Raw genomic sequence first — 21841 nt, forward strand, 5'->3', positions numbered from 1 at the left:
GGGAGGATTATGCTCTGAAATGGTGTGAAATCAAGCGCCGAGAGAGATCTATTGCCGCGTCAAAGAAGGCAGAGGTGCCTGTGGGCCTCGAGTGGGAGAGGGCAGTGGGAAAAACTTGAGGATGCTGGACTTGTCAGGGCAGGGGAGGTCACCTGGGAGTAGGAGGAACAGGTAACCTCAACTTCTTGGCAGTCCTCCGAGGGGACAGCAGAGCTGGATTGCTATGGTGATTAAAGAAAGGGTTTTGGACAAGAAAACAGCTTTGGGAGAAAAGGTACCATTGAACTAAACATAGCGAGATGAGCAGTCCAGAGATTGAGACACAAAGCATGGCAATCATTTTTGAAATGCGGTACTCCCCCTCTGGGTCCGAGCGCAGGCGGCCAGAGGACGGACGCGGGAGCAGCACGCGGCCTGCTCTGGCACCTCTGGCACCATCTAGGCCTCGCAGACGGAGGGTGTCTCACGTTCAGAGACCCTCAGCGCAGCGGAGGTGGGGAGAGGAGAAAGGTGCACCTGAAGACAGAAGTGAAGGAAGCTCAAGAGGGGTCACCCCACACATCCCAGGCCCAGCTGTCTCTATCTAGGGAGAATAGAGTCGCTAAAAGCCAGACGACTCCACTGTGTGAGCAAGCGCCCTTTTGAATTGCGCTCTGCCCTTTGTCTCATCAGGGCATCCTGACTTGGCAGGGCCCCACCAGCTTTCCCACCAGAAAGGCGTAAGACCAAGGACCCCCACAGCGGTGCCTCTGGCTGGCTCCCTCAGAGCGGTACTTCGCAGAACACACACAAATCTCCCCAAGCACAGCCCCGGGGGCGATTCTTTTACTTCTGGGAGTGGGTCAAGACCCGCGTCCTGGCAAGCCTGCACATCAGGGCACGGAGCTGCGGGCTGTCCTGTGGCAGAGGGGGTGTGTTACCGCTTCCCCACCAGCCCGCACACAGCACCCACCTTTCCCCTCGCCAGCCCTGACGGCAACGCGGTGGCCGTTTGCGGCCAGACGGCGGCTGGCCCAACGCACAGCGGCGCAGATACGTTTCAACGTAATTCCGCAGCTGGAATGGTGCGACAGCAGTAACACCTTTGGAGTGGTCAAGGGACGCGCTATTTCATGAAGTCCCATCAGGTCGGTCTGTTCTGCTGCAAGGTTGGACAGAAACACATTACAGCAAGTGATTTCACTGCTCCATGAGTTGTCACTACTGCCCTCAAGCAAATAGGTGAAAGTCAATGGTGAAAAAGCTTCATCCTGCAGATTCTGCTGCATGGGACAATGAGGGCAAGCTTTTTTTTTTCTCTCATAAAGGTGAACATCTTCTCTATCAGATTCCCAAGAGCAGAGCCCTCACCAGTAAGACAGGACTTCTATGTTGCCTGAGAGAGCAAAAGCGGGTGATGAAAAAGATCAGTAGGAGCTCTAATTCCAAGTAAGAACTCTCACCTCTTTGAACCTTGACCAGAAACATGCCAACGGAAAGTGAGAGCACATAAATAAAGGACCAGTTTCTTCTCAATGCATAACAGTACAGGACACAAAGTATACGGGGTTTTACTTCTTTCTTATCTTCTAGAAAAATCACTTTTTTCCCAGAAGTACATATGTCAGAGACAGAACTTCTTCTTTTTCTATGCCTGGAGTCGTAGGAGTGCCACGTCCCCCAAAGACAACAGTCATTGTAATTCCCCTGTTTTGTGTACATCGTCCTACGGGAAAGGCCACAACTTCTTGTGCCATAGACACTGTAAATATGAGAGAAGCTGCTTCTCATTTCTGCTCCTTCCTTAAGCTATTTCTTAAGTTTTTACTTGCAACCATCCTTTCTGAAAGTAACAGAGAAATGAATGTTCTGGATAGAGTTTTCAACTTGTATTTGATTCTACCATAGGTTACTGAAGATGGAAGAATTCTTCCCAGAAGCTGTTCTCCCGGACTTCAAAGATGATATAAATGCCTTTGCTGAGCTTTGCAAAGGTGAATTGTCTTAATCATGGTGGCAACCAATTTAAATAGCTCTGTGATCCTCTAAAATGTTCATGAAAGCAGACACAGTAATAACAATGGACATCTATATGCATGTGTATGTATATACGTACACACACATTCAGGTGAGCAGTTTTCAGAGCCCCCTAATGGGCACATTGGTGTTTCATACCACACACATTACTACAATAGACTCATTCTCTCTGCAGAAGAACAGATTTGGATCTGCAAACCAAGTTTGTCTAACCAAGGTCAAGGAATTTTCCTGCTTAAAAATCCAGCTGCTGTCGACACCCTCCAAGCCAAGCTCCACAGCACTGAGGAATACCTATTCAATAGAAAGTGCCACACCACGACCCTCAGGCAAGAATAATGCAAAGGTAGAGACCAAAGCCTGGGAATTCCTGCGTGAGTAGTGTGCTTGATTAAGCACACTGGCCCCAGAGAGTTGAATTGTTCCATAGGTATTCAATGTGGTTACACTGCATCTCATCAACCCATGAGATTTCATTTTGTGGGAGAGAGGCTATTTCTCTGGTTAGCCTGTCTTGCATCTGCACTTCGGTCATTTCAAGGTAGATCTTTGTCATCAGAAAGATTTGAATTTACCTTTGTCTGGAAATTTAAGAACGACTTCAAAATGCCAGATGCTACAGTTCTGTACATGAATGCTATACATAAAGCCTTGCGCAAAGCAATTTAAATTGGATATTATCCCAGCTTCTTATACAAAGCTAGCATTTTACAAATTGTACAGCTACAATATCTGTTCCATGCAATCGAATAAAGCCTCGCAAATATCTTCTTAACCCTGCCTCAATGCTGCAAAAGCCTATACCTCAATCAACAGGCAGTGGCTAGTAGTCACTGAAACTTTGGGTTAGGGTTGTTTTATTCTATATTCCTTCCATGAATAAAAGTACCATGAAGGTTCTTCTTTATAGAATATACACCCCCTCAGCCACTCCTAGAATGTTTTGTAGAGTAACAGAACAGCAGAAAAAAAGAGAGGAAAAATAAGGCAGCAGAAATCATGAGAACAGTTGCAGCTACTGAACTTTACTTGCTCACTCTTACACAACTCACTTCACCTCAGTGTCCTTCCCTCAATTGAGGAATGCATTATAATTAAATCATTTCAGTGCTTTGAGATGAGTGAATAAAACTTTCAAAGAGAAATGCAAAACAGATGTTTTCATTATTTATCCTAGGAGCTGCAGTTCCCAGATGCCTTTGATGCTGCCTTTAGTGTACACAGCTAGGCATACAGAGCACTCTCAACTTCAAGGTGCCCGTATATGCATGTCATTGCCTGGCATTGTCATGACATGCCAGCAGGACAATGTGATACACTCGTGACAACACTGTAGTATTGGCATGGCAAAAGCACAGGTAGTGATCGCTGCATGTCCTGGCAAAGCGATGATACCAACTCCTCACGCTGACCCTTGTGCCACTTCCCTGACATTCTGCTATCGTGGCTTGGCATCTCTATCTTGCAAGAGAAAACACCGCACAGCAACCTTTTCAAGAGCTGCCCTAGCCAAAGCAAGCAATATTCTCTGCTTACGTTCATCCAAACACTTCTTTTCACAACAAAGGAATGGTTGGCCTCATTGAAAAGGATAAGAGAGATTTTTAAAATGGTAAACTGGAAAGATGACCTTACAGGTTTTCTGCAATAGGCTGGACCAGGTTTACGCAGCAGACAGTATATGGAGCAAAACGATGACTGCCTGACAAAATCAGACCAAGGGCCTTAGTTAGACCAATATGTGGTCTTTGACATGGACAAGCAGCAGTGCCAGGGGAAGAAGAGGTTGGATCCTCTTTTAGATCTCATCTTCATTACTATCAGTGAGGTATAGCTTATGGTCTGAAGAATGAGGCTTCATATTCCTTTGAAAACTGTTGTTGCCATCGATTGCTTTAACAGCACATCCTTGTTACTTATGTAGACGTCCAGCAACCTTTGATGTTAAAGGGAAACAATTCCCAGGTTACATGACTCTAGCAATAAAAGCAATGGTGCTGTATGAAGGGCTCTTTGTGTTCAGACATAAACTTTGTATATTCTCCAGTAAATGTTAGTAAATCTTTAATTACCTCCCGCTCCCTCCTTGTGGAAGGAGCGGTTGGCATTCGTCTCCCACGAGCGCCCTCCGCTGCCACAGAGCCGCCATGGGGAAGGGCCAAACGGGACAGTTCTGTGGTGTGAAACGAACTCCCTGGGGGTTCGTGGAGCTCTGAATTGCCATGTGTTATGGCTGCTGGTTGGTGACGTGTGTTGAAGCACTGCTCTGACAGGTATATTTACCAGCCGCTGCTCCTGGAAGGGAAGAAGTTTGATGTCCGGTCTTACCTCCTCATTGCCTGCACAGCAGCGTACGTGTTACTTTTTGCCCAGGGTTATGTCCAGTTGACCGCTGACAATTATGATGCCGCTTCTGATGGTCTGACTGTTCATCTGACCAATCAGGTAAACTAAGGCCATATAGTTCAGAAGAAGGGGAGGGTGTGCTTGACAGAGACAGTTTTGAAAGGCTAAAAATAAGTGCCTTGTGTGCAAAATCTATGCACCCACCCAGGAAATGGATGTGGGCTTTTGGTCAGGCATGGCAACAAGGCTGAAGAGAAGCAGTACCAGATCAGGTTCTGTTCTCTGCCATGGACCAGCTCTCTGCTTAACCTGACAGTTTCTTTCCATGGACCTCTTTTTCCTGCCATTGTTCTCTCATGTAACTGTAGACCATAAGGTTCTTAGGGCAAGCCGCCTTGGATTGCAGCTACCTAGCACAAAGGAGCCTTAATCTTGGCTAAGGATTTTGATCATCCTGTTATGCTTAAACACAATAATCGTAATGATGTAAGATGTAGATGTGTTCTTCAAGACCCCCCATTCTTAAGTCTCCATCTTTACTTCTCAAATCAGAGCTATAACAGAACAAGACGGTTCTGGCTTGTATGCCCATACATCTCTTGTCATACAAAATAGAAGCCTGCTTTGCTCAGATCTACTTGTGGTTTTGCTTCAAACGAGGCCCTTCAGTAGTTAGAACTGGCTCTGATGAAAGACAATTAAAAGAATCGGAAGAAAGAAAACAGTTTGCTTTTAAAGCCCTTCTCCCAGTGTCATGCTGTGTTCTGAGAACTAGCGAAATACACAGTAGAGAGGTATCAGACAAGCCTACTTCGGCTGGAGTTTTACCGTTCCTGTAGAAGTGCAGTTCAGTACAGCAGATTACAGCTGCTTCCTGCAATATATGCTATTATCAGTACGCCGCTTGTTTTCCTGGAATAGTTTGTTTGCTCAGCTAGAGAGCTATCCACATGGGAATTCAGGTGCTCGGGTAGGATCCCATGGCACGAGTGATATTAAACAAAGGACAGGTGTTTATTAGCAGAACATAAATTATCTGGGCTCCTGCTGCGAGGAGGGGAACAAAATTTACAGGAGTGGCTGGTAACAGGCCACACTTCCTCAAATTACAGTTGATTCTGCTCTCATTCCCTTCCTACCCTTTCATCCTACCTGGAATCAGCCATTTTCCTACTGTATTTCCAGAAGACAAGAGGCAGCAGAGACCGCATCACTAACCAGAAGCTTTGCAACTTCTCAGCAACTGTCCCACAGATGGAGTTGCAGCGAAGGCCCGCTGTTCCACAGGGAAAGGGGACTTGCCTTTGGCTGAAAAATGTAAATATCCCATTATCGATAAACTCCAGCTGACACAGGAATTAATGAGACGGTGGGAGAAGCTCTCTCCTTGGTTTTCTCTGGGAATACATCCATACATCTCTCCCAGATGCACTCTCCTCTAGGAGAGCACTAGGCAGATAGACACTGGAACTGTGTCTATCATACGTACACACAGAGAAAGAGAGAAAGCACTGCTTTGACAGAGCGCTTGGGCAACTGTCTCTACAATGTCCCCGTGGGTCAGGCACGTTTCTGCCTGTGGCAGTGATGTACAAAGGGAGTCAGCACATTTGCTCAGGTTTAGCTCTGCTAGCGAGAGGCTCTATTCCCTCCACCTCTATAAGTTGATCCGGGGGTTCTTCCCAACTCTAGATGCCTGGAACAACTCAGGGTAGTTGGATGTCTGCCATGCAAGCCGGTTCACAGTTACTCTTCACGGCCAGAAATCTAATCCTCCCTTTGCTCTGTTTCCCCACCTCTCAGTACATGCAGAAGACCTCCCTGTACAGCCCACTGAAAGATGAGACAGTTTGGTGGATGGAGCGCTTCAACAGCTATGTTAATGAGAAGTTCAGAAAAACCAATGGCCTCCCCAAAGACTGGGTTTTCACTGTGTTTACTACTGTAAGTGCAAGCAAGTGTATGGTGTGCTAGTCTGCCTAATTAGGGTGACAGAAATAGGGAGAAAACCCATCAGTTCACTGGAGCCCCCAAGGAAACACATACACTGAGTGAGAAGGTACTGATGGTCCCATGGTAACCATTTAGCTGCAGATGCTAAACACAGAAGTGAAGATACAAAGAGTTTAATTTTAATAAAATGGGTAAACTGCTGAGAAAGAGAGTGTGACTGTCTAATGATGCATCACTTCTCTACATGACTTGCTGGACTGAAAATGGAAAGGGCGGAGGGCTGGAATTAACAGCTCAGGAGGGGGGAAAAAAAGTACTTACTGCAGGTGAAACTGTTCTGTGCAGGATTTTCACAGGGAAGTAGAGTTCATAGTGAAAAGTATGGGAATTTTAATGACCACTCATTCTTTTCTTTCTCCAGAAACCAAACATTCCAGATGATCAGCCAGCATAAATCAGTATGTAACGCTTCTAACGTCACATGTATAGTGATTTACACTAGCTGAGTATCCATCAAAGGCAATGAAAAACTCACCCTCACCATTCTGAAGAATCAGTCATTATCGATTCAGATGTCAGCGTCAGCATCTCCATGTTCACTGTAGGTTCACCATTTAGCAATAGGTCAGCCCCCTGAGTCTATAAAATCTGCTAGAATTACAACTCAAACTTGTAAAGGGTGAATGAAACACAGAGAAGAAAAGCCAGAAGAAAGGGAAAGGGAAATGTTAAATACAGTGATGGAGGTGCTTTCAATGCAGCACAGTCCTTCAAAACCACCTGGCCTAAACGTAACAGAAAGCCATCTGGCAGAATCGGCTGTTGCTAAAGCAGAAAGGAACTCAAACATATTCCAGCAAAGGGCAGTGGGAACAGCAAACCCTGTGAAAGAATGGAATTAATGTATGCAGCAGTGGGTAAGGCACCCGAACAATAGACTCCTTTGTACAGGAAGTCAATGGCAAAGGAGAGTAAATGGCAAGGACATAGAGACTGGTGCTTCTCAAATTTCAGTGGGAATTGTCTTTTGCAATGCTGGCATGCAAAGCCCTGGCTGTGTAAAGTTTAAGTAGAATAGAAAATCCAGTATCATTCAATAGTGGCAATTCCTCCTTGGTTAGTTAAAAACTTCAGCGTTTAAAGACCATTACGTCCCTGTGCATTTTACATATGGAGAGATAAACAAAATCTGTTTCTTCACACGTATTAGCTATAAAAATTCTGAGGATTTCTGGACACTTAGTGGTGACAGAACCTGGAACTTCCCTTTGAGAGAGAGTAATGAGGAAATTTAGGCATTTATTTAGCACAGGTTTGTCCATGTTTCTTGCCCCTGCTGGGGAGCAACAAACCTCCTTTTTTATTGGCGCACTGCTGCATCAAGGGACACCCGTACGCTTCCTGTAAGGCAGTGTACAACAGCTGGGTGCAGGACCGACAGCTTCAACCCACAGTTAACATTGGTTGGTGCAGCAAACTCCCAGTTTTCTGTGAGCTGACATTACAATTCCTGATCTGACATTCTCTCCACATGGAATACGCAACAGCCTTATCCTTCCTGTCATCCTATTTCATGACGTGTAAAATCTGCCTTATGCTTATATGTTCAGTCCTATAGCTCATCATGTCCTTCCCTCTTCCTTATTTGTCTGAGATATAAATGCTCCCAGCATCATTCCTAATAATTCTTGAAGGCCCTGCAGCATCCTGATTCAGTCTTTGGGAGGTGTTTTTCCTGCCTCAGAGTTCTTAGAAGCACAGACTATGAAAGCAGGGCCTGCTGAGAAACCACAGCTTTCTGCAGAGCTTTGCATATTCATAGGTAAGCTGAGAAAAAAATGAAGTACTTTAAGAGGAGAGGGAGCAAAAGTGACAGATGTGGTTTTGCCGCTGTTAGGTTTTTTCCCACTGTTTCCTGGGGTTTCCTTGTGCTGTGTTGTAAATGCCCAAGTCACTACACAGCTTAGGACAGTGTCATTTAAATGCTGAAGGAACCTGTCTTCAGAAAGCATTGCATATCAGCCGTGCAAAAGGGCTTCTCTTCAGAAGTGTGCTAGGAAGATAGATGTGTAAATTTTTTATCAGCCATAAAGAGATTCAGCTAGCTATCAGTAGAGAACAGACTGAACAGAGATAAGCCATTTGCCAATTTGTGATAGATGTACATAAATGAAGATAACACTCAAATCCCTAGTTAAAGCAGGGACGGTTCCTTTGATTTGAATGACATCGTTTTTCATTCACCCCGGGAGTATGAGGTACCACACGGATACTGTAGGCTTGGTTGTGCCCACCACAGGTCACAACGATAAAAAAATCTGAAAAAAGCTTCTTAAGACTGCAGAAAACAGAATGCCACTGCCTTAGCCTGTGGTCTCCACTATCACTAAGTGGGTCCCCTCCTGGGTCAGCAACATCTGAGCAGCCCTTCCAGTGGTTGGTTTGTGACTGTGCATATGGCTTCAGCTATGTCCACACAGGACACAGATCAAGTTATTTTATTCCTATTTCTGACTGGTATTTCAGTGCTACTTAAAGCCCCAGCCAGAGGTCAGGCTCCCTGAACACGTGGAGCTACACAAATGCAGAACAAGGCAGCCCTGCTGTGGATGGCTTTAGGCTTCGAAGCATGTTACAGCCATGCTTTCTAAGAAAAAGTTCTGATGTAGAGAGATTTATACACTCCCATTCAGTCTTGGCTATCACGTCACTTGGAGCCTCTGGGAGCATGGACTGATACCCCCTCCCTCCCTGAGACCCTAGCACGTTGTTTAGCTTCCACTTCGTGAGCTCCAGCAAAGGCCCACACAATTAAATAAACTAAATGTTTTTCATCAGAAACAGAACAAAACTTTGGCTCAATCACGCATTTCCTGTACACCAAGAAGTCTTACCTCTGCCCACGTTGGCAGGGAAAGGACCCTTGAGATAGGTCTTATGCTGTCTGTTAGCCACCATGTCAACACGTGACAGAGCCTGGTCTCATCATCCAATGCTCCTTTGAAAGACACTGAATTGATGCTGCAAGGATGGTTCTACAGCAATGAGACTACAACAGTAATCAAACTAGATGCAAATAAAAAGTATTCAGGAGATGCTAATACTGCGTCTAGCACTATACAAAAAATAAGAAACGAGACCTCAGATCCTGGTGTAATGCAGGATCTGGCTGCAGTTGGCATGTTGTTCAAGAACTTATAGACAGCTCCTACTATGTAAAGTTTTTAAGCCTACCTGTGCTGTATTGACAGAGTAAGTTTAAGATGCGACAGAACATGGAGTTGCACCGGCAGGCTGCAGGGAGCAGTAACCTCATCATCCCCAAGGAACATCCAGCGCAGCACTTCTGACCTAAGCCACAGAGCACTCATCACTGTTTTCATCACTTGAAAAACCTAAAGAAAAAGGACAGTCCGTGGTTAGGAAGTTGAGGACAGACATTCTGAGTTTTGGTTTCCTCTCTTTATCATGTTTGCTAGGAAATTTTGAGCAAGACTTGTGCAAGCCAGATGCAGCGAGAAACACAGGGATTTCATTCTACATGAAATTCCCATTGAAGTTACAGATATTCACATAGATATGGTGAATCTTGGCCTTACTTTCTCTGCTCTTCCTGAAATAGAACAAAGGGCATTTATTAACTTGCCTTGGTTGTTGAGAGGTTAAAAGCATTTAAAAACTGTGCAATATTCAGGTAGTACAATAAAGGGGGATGTAGAGGATGAACAGCATGACAGAAGTCACAGAGAACTTTCTTCCTCCTGTTTGTCAGTTTTATTTCTTTTGAAACCAAAACCTAATCAAAGCAATTATGAAGGTTCATTGGGTTTGTTTGTCAGCACAAAATCTTAGGAACTTTTAATAGGAAAAAGAACACTTACTCAGGAGTTTGCCAAGAAAAATGTATGTAACTTAGCTGCCCTCTGTTGGCATCTGCAAAACAGTCTTTTTTGAGCAGCTCTTCCAGTTCTCGGGGAAAAAAAAACATTTCACTGCCCTCGCTTAACCAGTCTTTTCATTTATTTAATAAAGTATTTCAAAGAAGTGAAAATTATTGTTGTATTTTATTCTCAGTAAAATAAAGTGCCAAAGTGAAAGCTATCATGTTGCCAAAATCTACCAAACAGACTTCGTTTCACAGGTACTTGCAAACAAAATCATTGCTGCTTCAGAAAAAAAAAAAAAAAAAATTAAAATAATTTTAAAAAATCAATTAAAAGGAAGTAAAATTCTCCTGGGGCTGTTACATAATTAAATATCCTTCCTTACAAAATGCCAAATAGTTCCTACATGTGCTGTATACAAGATGCAGCACCATATGGTGGAGGCAGGAAGCGAACAGATGAGTTTCTCTCACTATAGGGAAAAGAAATAGTAAACAGAATTACATGCAAGTCAATTGTTTGGTTTCACACAGACTTGTAACTGGACCATCACATTCTGTGGCTTGTAGTTTCAGACCTTGGCAGTTTAAAGGGAAGTGGAGATGAGACTAGTATAGATATGTAAAACTAGTATCCTTCACGGCTTCTGCCTGAAACAAAAACTTACCCAGGAAATTAAGGCCAAGAGTTCATTGAAAACTCAATACCATGTTTGCTTAGTTTTGATCCCATGTCCGCCTCAAATCAAAATGATTCCGAGATTCCCTATAACTTTATTTCATGGTATCTAAAAAACTCAGCTAGAAACTGTTATGGAAACTGGTACGTTAAGAAACACAGTGCCTTTACACACCTACAGAGCAAAAGTTAATCTAAAGAGCATCAGCTGAACGCACGAAGTAATGTGTAGCGTTGCTCTCAAGTAAGTAAATGTATGCAGAAAGGGATTTTAATTCATCCAGTGCTTAAATGCCAGCGTACAGCACTGTACTTCACAAATACAGCTGGCACCTTTTACATGAACTATACAAAGACTGAAAAAATCCTTATGTAGTCTAATACACATTAACTAGAACTGGTCCTGCCTGGCAGACCAAAATCTCTTTCATGCCTGATTTTCTCTGGTATCACTGTATGTGTAGGAAGACGTAGAAAGGCGAGAGTCCGTGACTGCGTGAAAGGTATTAGCGGTAGCCTGCTTATGCTTACTTGCATGTGTATGTTTACATTGGGGTGTATTCATACCCTAAAATGTTTCCAGTGGAGCTGAGGCTGGCTGAAGTGAATGCAAGAAAAGTGTGGTGTGGTGGTGTTTGCTGGGGTTTTTTTTTTTCCCAAATTGTCTTAACAGTAATAGTCCAGAGAGGTCACAGATCACAGGTTGGAAACCACTTCCCACCCCTCATCCCTTCCACGCACATGGCTGCTTTGTGCATACACATGACAGCTTGAGTGTATTTTAGCGTCAGAGTGTTTAGACCATCTCATAACTGCATCTTCTTTTCCAGATTTGGTTCTAGAGGTTTTCAACAAGCGCCTCAAAGGCCAGAGTGTTTTGCCTTTAGAGACACTCCGCCATTTTGTGCTTCTCTATCATGAGGATGCTGCAGACCTCGGCCAGAAACAACCCTCAAAGCTCGGAACTGGCCCGTGTACGGGCCGATAACTGCGGCCACAAACAGGCAGCACCAACCACTTCGGTCAGAGCCTTGCCAAAGTGCTGCAGAACTCTTCCAAGAAGCTTTGTTGCCCAGTCAACAAACTGTCCTAAATATACCACACGTGGGGCACTTCGACCATGATGGAAAAACCCTCTGAAGCGTTGCAGGGCAAGAGGGCTTTCACAAGCTAAACTGGTATGTGCTGTGCATGTCTAGCTCATTTTCACCCTGTATAAACAGACAGGTATCAACCTCAGCTGGAAAGCCAGTAACTAGTTCTGTAAGTACTTAATTCTTCTGCAGAAAGTAATACTTTAACCAGCCAGCCAGAAATTATAGGGAAGTTACAGAAAATGAGACAACTGTTACCACATTAGGACTCATTCCTGCTACAAACAATGTTGATCTGACTGGTGCAACCCAGAAACAGGCCAAACTTTTTACATACAAAGTCCTTGTACAAACAGGCAGGGAGGGAAGCTGCAAAGACTAAACCTAAGGCTTAACGGTGGAAATCCCCCAGTTTGTCCCATCATTTGTAGCTGCAGGTCCAGCTCCCTCACTCACCAGATCCTCTGCGCCTTGCACATTTAACCTCGTGATATTAAGATGCTCTTTCATTTTTCATTTGGTTGAGGCGACAGCCAAGCAGCAGCTCGTACTCGTCGCATCAGGCCACCATCTTAGCGGGAAACAACGACGCTCGAGGGAGCGAGGAGACGGGAGGAAGAGAGGTTTAAAACCAACAGGAAACACTTTTACAGCTCAGTCGCTGCTGCTTCTACCCCAAGAGGAATTGAAGCGAGCAGTAAGTTGAAGGGTACGTGCGTGTTTCCTTCCCCGCTGTGCTTACTCTGCCTGTAGTTCAGGCACGTTGACGTGAGCCTGTACCTGCAGCGTCAGTCTGAAGCAAGCAGCTGTGGGCGGCGGAGCCGGTGACCAAGCACGGGGTGCTGCGGCCTGCGCGCCGGGCAGGCTGGGTCCGCAGGAACAGGCCAGGATGAGGTGGAGCTACTGGAGACGGGCAGGATCAGGTAGGGAGCGATTTGGGGGGCATGTGGAAAAAGCCTATCAGCTCCACTCCAACAGCAAGACATTTGGTGCTCGAGACTGAAGCTCTACGGCTGTATTTGCTTTCCAAACATGACTTCCTTAAAGGAAAAGCTTTCTCTTCTTCCCCTTTTCTAGCCAGAACGTACAGATTCGTCTAATCTTCTAACCAGAGCCTGCTTACTTCTCAACAGTCCCCTCAGGTGTCGCAATCTTTTAAGGGAGAGGGTCAGCATCTGAGAAATTGAAGGTGGAAGCGTTCCTTCCTGCCATGGATGTAGCTCCTCTGTTCTTGGCGGGCGATCACAACTAACTGCTGGGGCTCTGGCAAGCACTGCTCATAAGCACTGCTCATGTTTTGTCAGAAATGGGTGTTTTCAATCAGACTGTCACGTCAGAGACAGATCAGAGGCCTGAAAAGAAGCTCAGGAGGCCTTTAGTCCTGCTTCCACCTCTGGAGCAGCCTCAGCTGCTCCTAAATCTTGCTTGACAGACGTTTGACTAACCTGTCCTGGAAAACTTCCAGTGACGAAGCTTCTGCAATGTCCCAGGCAAGCCATTGTTTCTTCCTAATAGCGAACCTTCAACGCAGGTAAGGCCATTGTCTCTATCTTACACACCACAGTCAAAACCGAAAAATTGTTTCCCTCCTCTTCCTAGTGGCCTTGTACACATGTGAAGACCGTTACCATACCACCTCAGTATTCTTTAGGCCAAATGCTGAACTACGTTATACATCTCCTTTCATAACTTCACCATATCCCAAGAAACGGCGGTATTCCCTCCTTGTCCATTAAGGCAGGCACACTGAGAGTGCCTCCATCATCCCTACACTCTTTTCTATGTAAAGCCAGCAGAAAATGAGGAATCTAAGTAAGTGCTTTGTTGAATGTATGACCTAGTCTCTGCTTAATGTGAGGGAACATTTAGCGGTATGTTCCCCAAATGTTCAGGGGTGTTATTCCTGGACATGCCTGCTTTCTAACTCTGCATCTGCTGCATTTTTTTCCTAGAGTTCACTGAGCTGTTACCACCCAATATTCCTGTCAAAAGTAGCATGTTCTAAAATACATCAAATTTATACCAGAAATCCATAAATTTTCCTGCTCGCTGAGCATTAATCTCTCTTTTTTCTAAAATGGGACACATGTAAGTGCTTTTCTATGCCTTTCCATATTCTCTTCCATTTCAGAATATGGTCCAACTCAGAAGGCCAGAGTGAGGCATCTGTCCATCCTAAGGACCCTGCAATCCTATAAGAAACAGATGTGAGTATGAGCAGGGTCATGCAAGCAAAGATTCTTAGGTAGAATCAAGGAAGAAATCATAGGCCTATTTATCTCACCCACCACAGCATTATCCTAATACAGCATCCCATTACAGCAAAGTCCCAGAGGCTATGACATGCCCTTTGTTTTGGAAGCAAGTAACCAACAGTTCTCGCTGTTTTGCGGCCCGGGTAAAGGTTTTCAGCTTTTGTTCTACAAATGCACATGCAAGAAAGTTTGTCAATCACAACTCAGCTTTCAATTTTTTCCTGGGACCATGTTTTATTACCGTTATTGAGAGAAGATGCTCAGAGAGAGGGGAAGTGATTTATGCAAATTCACATATATGGTCAACATCCAAGTCTGCCACTGTCTGGGGCTGCAAAACCACCCCTTCTCTCTTTTAGCTAGTGTTATAAATTATTATTCTTTAGCGTTCGCTTCCATTTTTCCACCTCAAATTGGAGGTTGTTTTACTTTGAATTGTCTTACTTTACAGGGTATTCCTGGTAAGATTACAAGAAGAAATGCATGCTAATGTTTGTTTCAGACAGAAGTACCGTGGGGAAGAACACGGGAGGAACTCGTGAACTTGTTGATCACGCAGCCTGTCAGTGGCTGGGAAGGGATGAACATCGACTCTCTTGGGGAAATTATTTGGTCCTCCCTGGTTTTTCTGAGAAGTTATTGCATGGAGGTAATCATCCTCTTAATACAACCACTAAGTAATACACAAGGGATAAGGTGGGGATAAATTTGGATTTCACACACCCTGTCCAAATCACTGTCAAATCTCAGTGCTTGACCAAAGCTCAATTTGTCTTGACTGGTTTTTTTTTGAGAGTTAGTGCTAATATGTTCGACTTCTTTCATCAGTGTCCGTAAAAGCTGAATGGATTTCACAGCCACCTCCTTGAGTAGCATGAATCTCTTCATTCATTCCCTGGGGAAACAAAAATGTCCTTTTTGACAGAAGTTTCTTGTATTATTTTCCCCAAAGAGATAAGGACTGGTTATCATGGCTGTAAATTTCTATGTGTAACAATCGAGCCCTCTCCGCAGGTACTGGAGGTGACTGATAAAACTAATGCAGTGTGATTGCCATCACCCTGCTTTTGATGAGGTCAGAAGAGGGAATTGAGATCTAGTCTAACTTTGTCATGGACCTCCTGTCTCTTTAACTGCACATCACTCTATATCTGGCTGTATACACAAGTAAAACCTGCTCGCCTCACAGGAATGCCGTGGTCTGGCTTCCTCACGCTTGCAGAGCATGTAGAGAGCGTTTAAGGAAAGATGATATAAAACTACAAAGTACTGACATAAAGCTTCAGTCAAACTATGACCTAGTGCAAGACAGTCCAGCAGTTAAACACTGCATAGTTCCTAGTTACCAACTGGTCACTAAGCAAGAGAGTCTATCAGCACTGCCTGTACATAAAGATGGACTAAGTACTGCATCAGCAGAAAGGAAGGGAAGGTGAAGAGCTTTGAAGAAATATAATTTCCTTTTTTAAAAAAAATGGAAATATTTGGAGGAAAGATATAATTGATCTTATTTCAACAGGACATGTGTGAATGCTACATTGTGCTGTCCTCCTTCCACTTGCTGATTCTTTCACTGGATCGTACAAAGAAGGCATTTGTTTATGAGGTAAAGCACAAGAATCTTTCTGTGTCTGTTGTATCCGTGCTCATATTCAAGATTTCCTAAATATCTCTTTGCTCATAGCTCTAGCATGTACACAGCAAAAGGAACATCTACCCTTGGTGCCCTGCCAAGAGGAAGGCTCAGGATGGAGCAAACATGCAGATCCCATCAGCCAAGACAGAGATGCTTCACTGAGTTCAGTGGAGCTTTGGCATGTTTTCTAGCACAGTAGCTCACAATTCTCTATTTTTCAGCTTACTTTGAACAGGGAAATGAGTCTGCTCCAGGGATTGATGAGGAAATGCCAGTTTCTATTTATATGCCTACTTCCAGGATCTATAATGTCAGCTGGCCTCTTACTACTTAATTTGTTTATCCAGGGAGAGGGACTGCAACTCTGTACAAGTGAGCTAAGTGAACAAGGGACCAACCAGGAGGTATCAAAAGAAGGTCATAAGAACAGGAGTCTACAGGAGAGAGAGTTAGGAAATGGGTATCAGGAGGGCAGACGTGGTACACCAAGGAGAGACATATCCAGAAGAGCTGCCTTCAGCACAACAATGTCTCCTGATGGCTCTCTTTGGTATATGTCTGTGGATCCTAAATGTGAGGAAAAAAACAACAGCCTTGGTCTATTGATGGAGCTCACCCCTATACCTCAGAGTACTTTAGGGAGGAGGACAATCATTTTAAATGTAGGGAAACATGAATAAACCCCTAATTTCCTATGTCTTCAGACAATCAGATGAATGTCTTCCTTAAAGTCAAAGGTTCAAAGGATGGGAAATTCTTTAGCCTGGCTTGCAAAAAGCATCCTGCTGTACATCAGAGGAACCACAGTGGGACACAGAGAAGTTATTATTACCAACCAATTTCTAACACAATTTCCTAACATACCAGGGTCTCCTTCCTCTTGCTGGGATGCGTCTGAGAGAGATTGCGAGTGCAATCAGCCACACATTTGAAATTTCTGGTAAGCCTGTTCTGCAGTTCCTGAAGGAGCCTGTGATAGTCATAAAGCAGTGATACCCATCCGCTAGCCTTCAAACACTGGCCTATGTGGCTAGACGATGAGAGGGCATATGCAGCCACGCGGAGGACTACTGAAGGAGGGACATGCCTCCTCTCCAACATTCATCCATGTTGGAGAACATGCCATGCCTTTCTGGACTGGACACCCACACGCAGCATATGCTATAGCTGCGTAGAGGGATGAGACACAGCGAGACGGAAGAAATTCCAAATCTTAGTTTTTACAGGTGGACAAAACTGATGAACAGCCTTAAACCAAGAATGCCTTCAGGTTAACTAGAATTCCTCGCATGCAAGGCAGTGTAAATTATGGGTTCCCCTTTATTCTAATTTTCTACTTAAACTAAACAGGAGAAAATGCTGATGTCTGCATGTAAAACAAGGAGCCACCTAATTGTCCCAGTGCCAAACCAGTACCTGCCATCAAGAACAGCACAAGACAGACACGAGCTTGTTTCATCATGATGTATGAAAACAAGGTGGAATGTGGCTATAGAGATAACGAACGAGAGAGTAGAGGCACAGCACACAGAATCCACTCACTAGGCTCAAAGGCAGATCACAACCGCCCTTCCTCAGACACAGGGGTTCTATGTCTCTTTGCACAGGGTCCATGATAGAATCCAGGCTCATACGCTGCCAGAATTCAGCTGACTTCAACATCTGGGTCCAACACCTCTAGCAGCAAATCAAGATGGCAAATGCTCACTGCCCTGTCAGTCCCAACAATAATATTTCTTTTCTGGTGAGTCAATGCAGAAGAGAGATAAAGAGAACGGGATGAAAATAGGGAACAGTGGCAGCTTTGAAATGGAGAGGCTTTTTCAGGGATTTTTAGAATGCAGTCTGGAAATGAACAGTGTTACTTGAGGAAGCTGTTCTAGGCTATGGCAAGTAAACTTGCTACACACAAATTTGCTGCTACTCTAAGCTCATGAGACATTTTGGAAAAATTACTGATCGTTTTTGTTCCTAGGATGTAACTACTACACTGGTAAAAAAAAAAAATTCTCTTAGTTAGTCACAAAATAAAGATTTACTCTTTGATACATGCTGACTGTGGCTCCAGTGACACACTGCACCATCCACAAGGGTCACAAGATGGCAGGATTACACTGCCATGGGAAACACCCGAACAGCAACGCAATTCGTCCTCCCACAGCCTTTGTCCTGTCGTGGTACGCTCAGGTTCCTGAAGGGTAAGAGCCAATTGGGAAGCCAGCTTGTCTTTCCCCGCTCCCCAGTGTTATTTATTAACAGTTCTGCTACGGTTTCCCCTTTTTTAAAACATCCACTCTCTAGCATGCCATAGGCTCTAGGGCAACACTGTTCCTTAGCTGTGTCTAACAGCTTGTCTCCAGTTTGGGGGGAGAAAGTGCAGCCCGGGTCACCCATCCGTAAGAGATGCCAATTTCTGATGTTCTCTACAGTTCATATAATCGTTTGTAGCTAGTGGACACAAGCTAATTTTAAGTAGCTAGCCCAGGTGGTCCTGCTCTCAGGATTCAGTATGGATTGCAGAAATCCATCCAGGACTCGGCACAGCCATGCACACTGTGAGCCCCCACTGAACCCCACTCCCGTCAGCTGGACAGCGCTACTTTGAAGGAAAGGGAAACTGTCCCCCAATAAAGGGACTTGAATGCCAAGCCAAAAGTGCCCTGAATGAAGATGAAATTCTACTTCAGATCAAACCAGTGTTCTCAGACAACCTCTTCTGAGAGGGAGAAGGAAAATGAGGCCTTTACCTTTCAACAGCTAAAGCTGTTTGACTGCCTCAGCTGCTGCTCATGAAACCACAGTAGATGATTTTGTTCAAGCAGGTAGGAAATCTACAGCAAACTAGGAACTTCACCATGGGTTTCCCAGTTTCCAATCATATCCTAAATACCTATCTTTTACCATCCTATAACCCTGAAAAACATCATACTTCCATTTTTATCTTGTTTTGCTCTGCCTCAGAAACAAAATAAGGTGCCATGTGATGAACAGTGGAACAAAAGGGAGCTGATGAGACATCTGTTGTGTAACACCATCTTGAAGTGAGAAGGAAAACCCATTCAGCATCTGGGAAGGATACAGTATTTGACCATGGTGCAAGTGGCTGATGGCTGCATGGGTGTAATGTACAATGTATACCACTCTGACACAGGGGTGGCTTTAAGACTGGAATCAGTGGAAGTTTAGGCTCACATGGAACTGATGCTTAAAGAAAAGGTTAAAAAAAAAAGAAAGGTTAATTGTGTCAAAGTCCCACAGTATTAAAGAGATAAAAGGAAATGCAGTTGTATTTCTGAAAGCTGTTTCTGACAATGAGTCCAAAGAGCTGCACTCAATTTCCAAGGGAAAAATAGTCCACCCCTTTCTAATCACACAGCAAGATCAACATTTTCTAAACATTTCCTTGTAGATGTATGCCTGACCTAGTCTAAAAAAAAACCTAAAAAAAGTGTCTTGACAGCTTTCTAAGCAACGAATATTCAAACTGAATAAGAAATATAAAGAATAGCATCTGTGGCTGGCACAGGAGCAACTGGGTGCTGCTGACAGTTCTGAGTTTTGGTGTATTGCCATAGTCATTAAACTTCATATTGTGTCTTTGACTGAGTGGAAGTTATTGGATGTTTTTGCTGTCTCTGAGATGCCTTTCTTCACAGGACTCTGAGGAAAGACTGCTGATGCTGTTTCCAGAAGATCTGCTTTTCCTCTCTGTGGATAAGGACAAAACTGTGTTCATATACAAGGTAACAGAGGAAATACTGGAAATGGTCAAGTGAAGAACTAAAAGGAGGTGGAGCTAGTGAGCAGCCTTGGATGATGAAAATGTCTGAATAGCACAGAGAAAAGGGAGTAGCCAAAAGAAAAGCACCTTTTTTCTTTTCTTCTTTGAAGGGAAAACTCCCCCTAACTAGAATCCAGGCAAAGGAGAAATCCACTATGCTGGGGAGGTTACAGTTTGAAATTACAGGTATGTAATTGTGGAGGAAAGACGACAGCAGTGAAACACAGGAGGTTCTGTCTGAACACAGGAAAACAGCTTTTTACTGTGAGGCTGACTGAGCACTGGGAAAGGATGCTCAAAGAGGGTGGGGAGTCTCCAACCTTGGAGACAGTCAAAAGCTGTCTTGACATGGTCCTAGGCAACCAGCTCTGAGTGGCCCTACTTGAGAAGGGAGGGTGGACCAGGTGACCTCCAGAGGTCCCTTCCAACCTCAACCGTTTTGTGATTCTAATGAGAAACTAAGCAACCCTGGTGCTCAGGCTTGCCTTGAGCATGGGTTATCTTGTGAAGTTGTCATCCCATAAAGGATAGTCCCTGTGACTTTCCTTGCTCTAGGCTAATAAACTGTGTGTCATGGCAAACTTTGCACGCTTTTCCATCACCAAACTTCCCTGCTAATGTCTTGCAGGAAGCCTGACAGAACCGATCCTTATCACCTGTTGTTCCACAGCAGAGGATTATGAAAAATGCCTCTTCTACCTACAGAAGGTATTTTTCAGAGAATTTTATTGCATCAGTATCTCTTTTCAAGCCCAGGATTTATCCCAGATTCATCTAAGATCTAGCATCCTCACAGCTTTTCTTCTCCTTTTCCACAAAAGACTCACCTGAGTAGGGAGTTGTCCTCAAGCCTATCTTCCTCCTGATAAGACTCATCCATTTGGCCAGTAAAATATCAGTGGGTATTTAAAAAAAGAAAAATTCTCCATCAGCAGGGGTTGAATTTGGGTCCTCTGAGGCAAAACACCTACCTACTCTAAGAGTGAAAGACTGATACCTAAGCACTCAACTTGCACTGATTTCAATGGAAATTACAGACTAAAATAAGCAGAACTACCAAGGGGAGGAGGCAGGCCACTGGACTCTCTCTTGTGAAGCTAGAGAGACACATTATGTCACACTACCTCCTCAAATACCCGTGATTGCACTACTAGCTTATGACCTGCTTCACTGGAAGTTATAACCATGTAAACAGGGGTTAGTTCCAAGTAGGTCCTTCAAAATAGGACTTTGTATAGATTCTAGTTCTCAGAGTCAATCATTCTTTGTTGGTCAGCACATATAGCACACCCTACACAGAGAATAACCCTGTCTGGGCTCAGAGGAGAGAAGGGCAAATAAGGAGTGGATGTTTTAAAAGCAGAAGAGATGTTGGGCTCTGAGGATTTATTAATCAGTATGGCTATTTTATAGTTGAGCATGGCTATGCTTATCTACTTTGTAAATTCTTGGCAGAGTTAGGATATTCATGTGCTGAAAATATGTTCCAGCCAGAGAAAACCCTTGATCCTCTGACTCTCCAGCCACCACCAATCATCCCTAAGAAATCCTGGCAACATCGGGAGGACATTAGTGTGCAGTGACAAGAAAGAGGTATGTTGAACACGATCCCAACCGAAAGTGAAGAAGCTGCAAGAATGAGTAAGAATAGACTGGAAATTGGAAAGCAAGCTTCTTTCAGACTGCGATGTGAATAACGGTCTACACGTGAACTATTCTCCACTGGCTGCTCTTCTGAATGGAACTTGCAATCAATGTAGGATCTTGTGATTCTCATCTCAGCTGTACATATGCCTCATGGAGAAATCTTTCTCAGTTTTCTTACTATATTTATTGCCAGATTCTTATCAGAAAAAGAACCATTGTACAATACTGTGTAAATACTACAAACAAAACATATTTACCTGGACCTAAGCCATCCATAGAAAGCATCATTGAGGTAACTGCTGGTTTGGAGAGCCATTGCCTTCCTTCGAAATGGCAGGCACACTGCAATTCTTGGTGGTGAACAGTCCCTTTTCTATAGCTTTTCTTCCCTGCCCAAATCAAGAACTGTTAATCTTGTAAGTTTTCACAAACAAAAAAATGTTTACTTAGATACTCATTGCTGTCTTCTACCCTCCAAGAACAACCCAAAAACCTCCAAGTTGTATCAATATATTTCATTTGGATTTTGAACACCTCAAGAATTTGCTCCC

The 21841-nt window shown here is 44.1% G+C and overlaps 1 protein-coding gene across 1 annotated transcript; it reads left to right on the forward strand.

Moving 5' to 3' along the window:
• Positions 1–299: 299 nt before the first annotated feature.
• On the forward strand, positions 300–6350 carry TTLL10 (tubulin tyrosine ligase like 10; the record flags this gene model as incomplete). The annotated part of the gene is given in 7 exon segments (XM_082009235.1): positions 300–528; positions 1308–1428; positions 1888–1973; positions 2192–2317; positions 2320–2362; positions 4290–4461; positions 6166–6350. Coding segments are annotated over 7 exon segments (948 nt in total). The 3' UTR covers positions 6337–6350.
• Positions 6351–21841: the final 15491 nt, after the last annotated feature.

The sequence above is a fragment of the Phaethon aethereus genome (genome assembly GCF_964289735.1).
Source record: "Phaethon aethereus genome assembly, chromosome: 21".
In the NCBI taxonomy this organism is placed as follows: Eukaryota; Metazoa; Chordata; class Aves; order Phaethontiformes; family Phaethontidae; genus Phaethon; species Phaethon aethereus.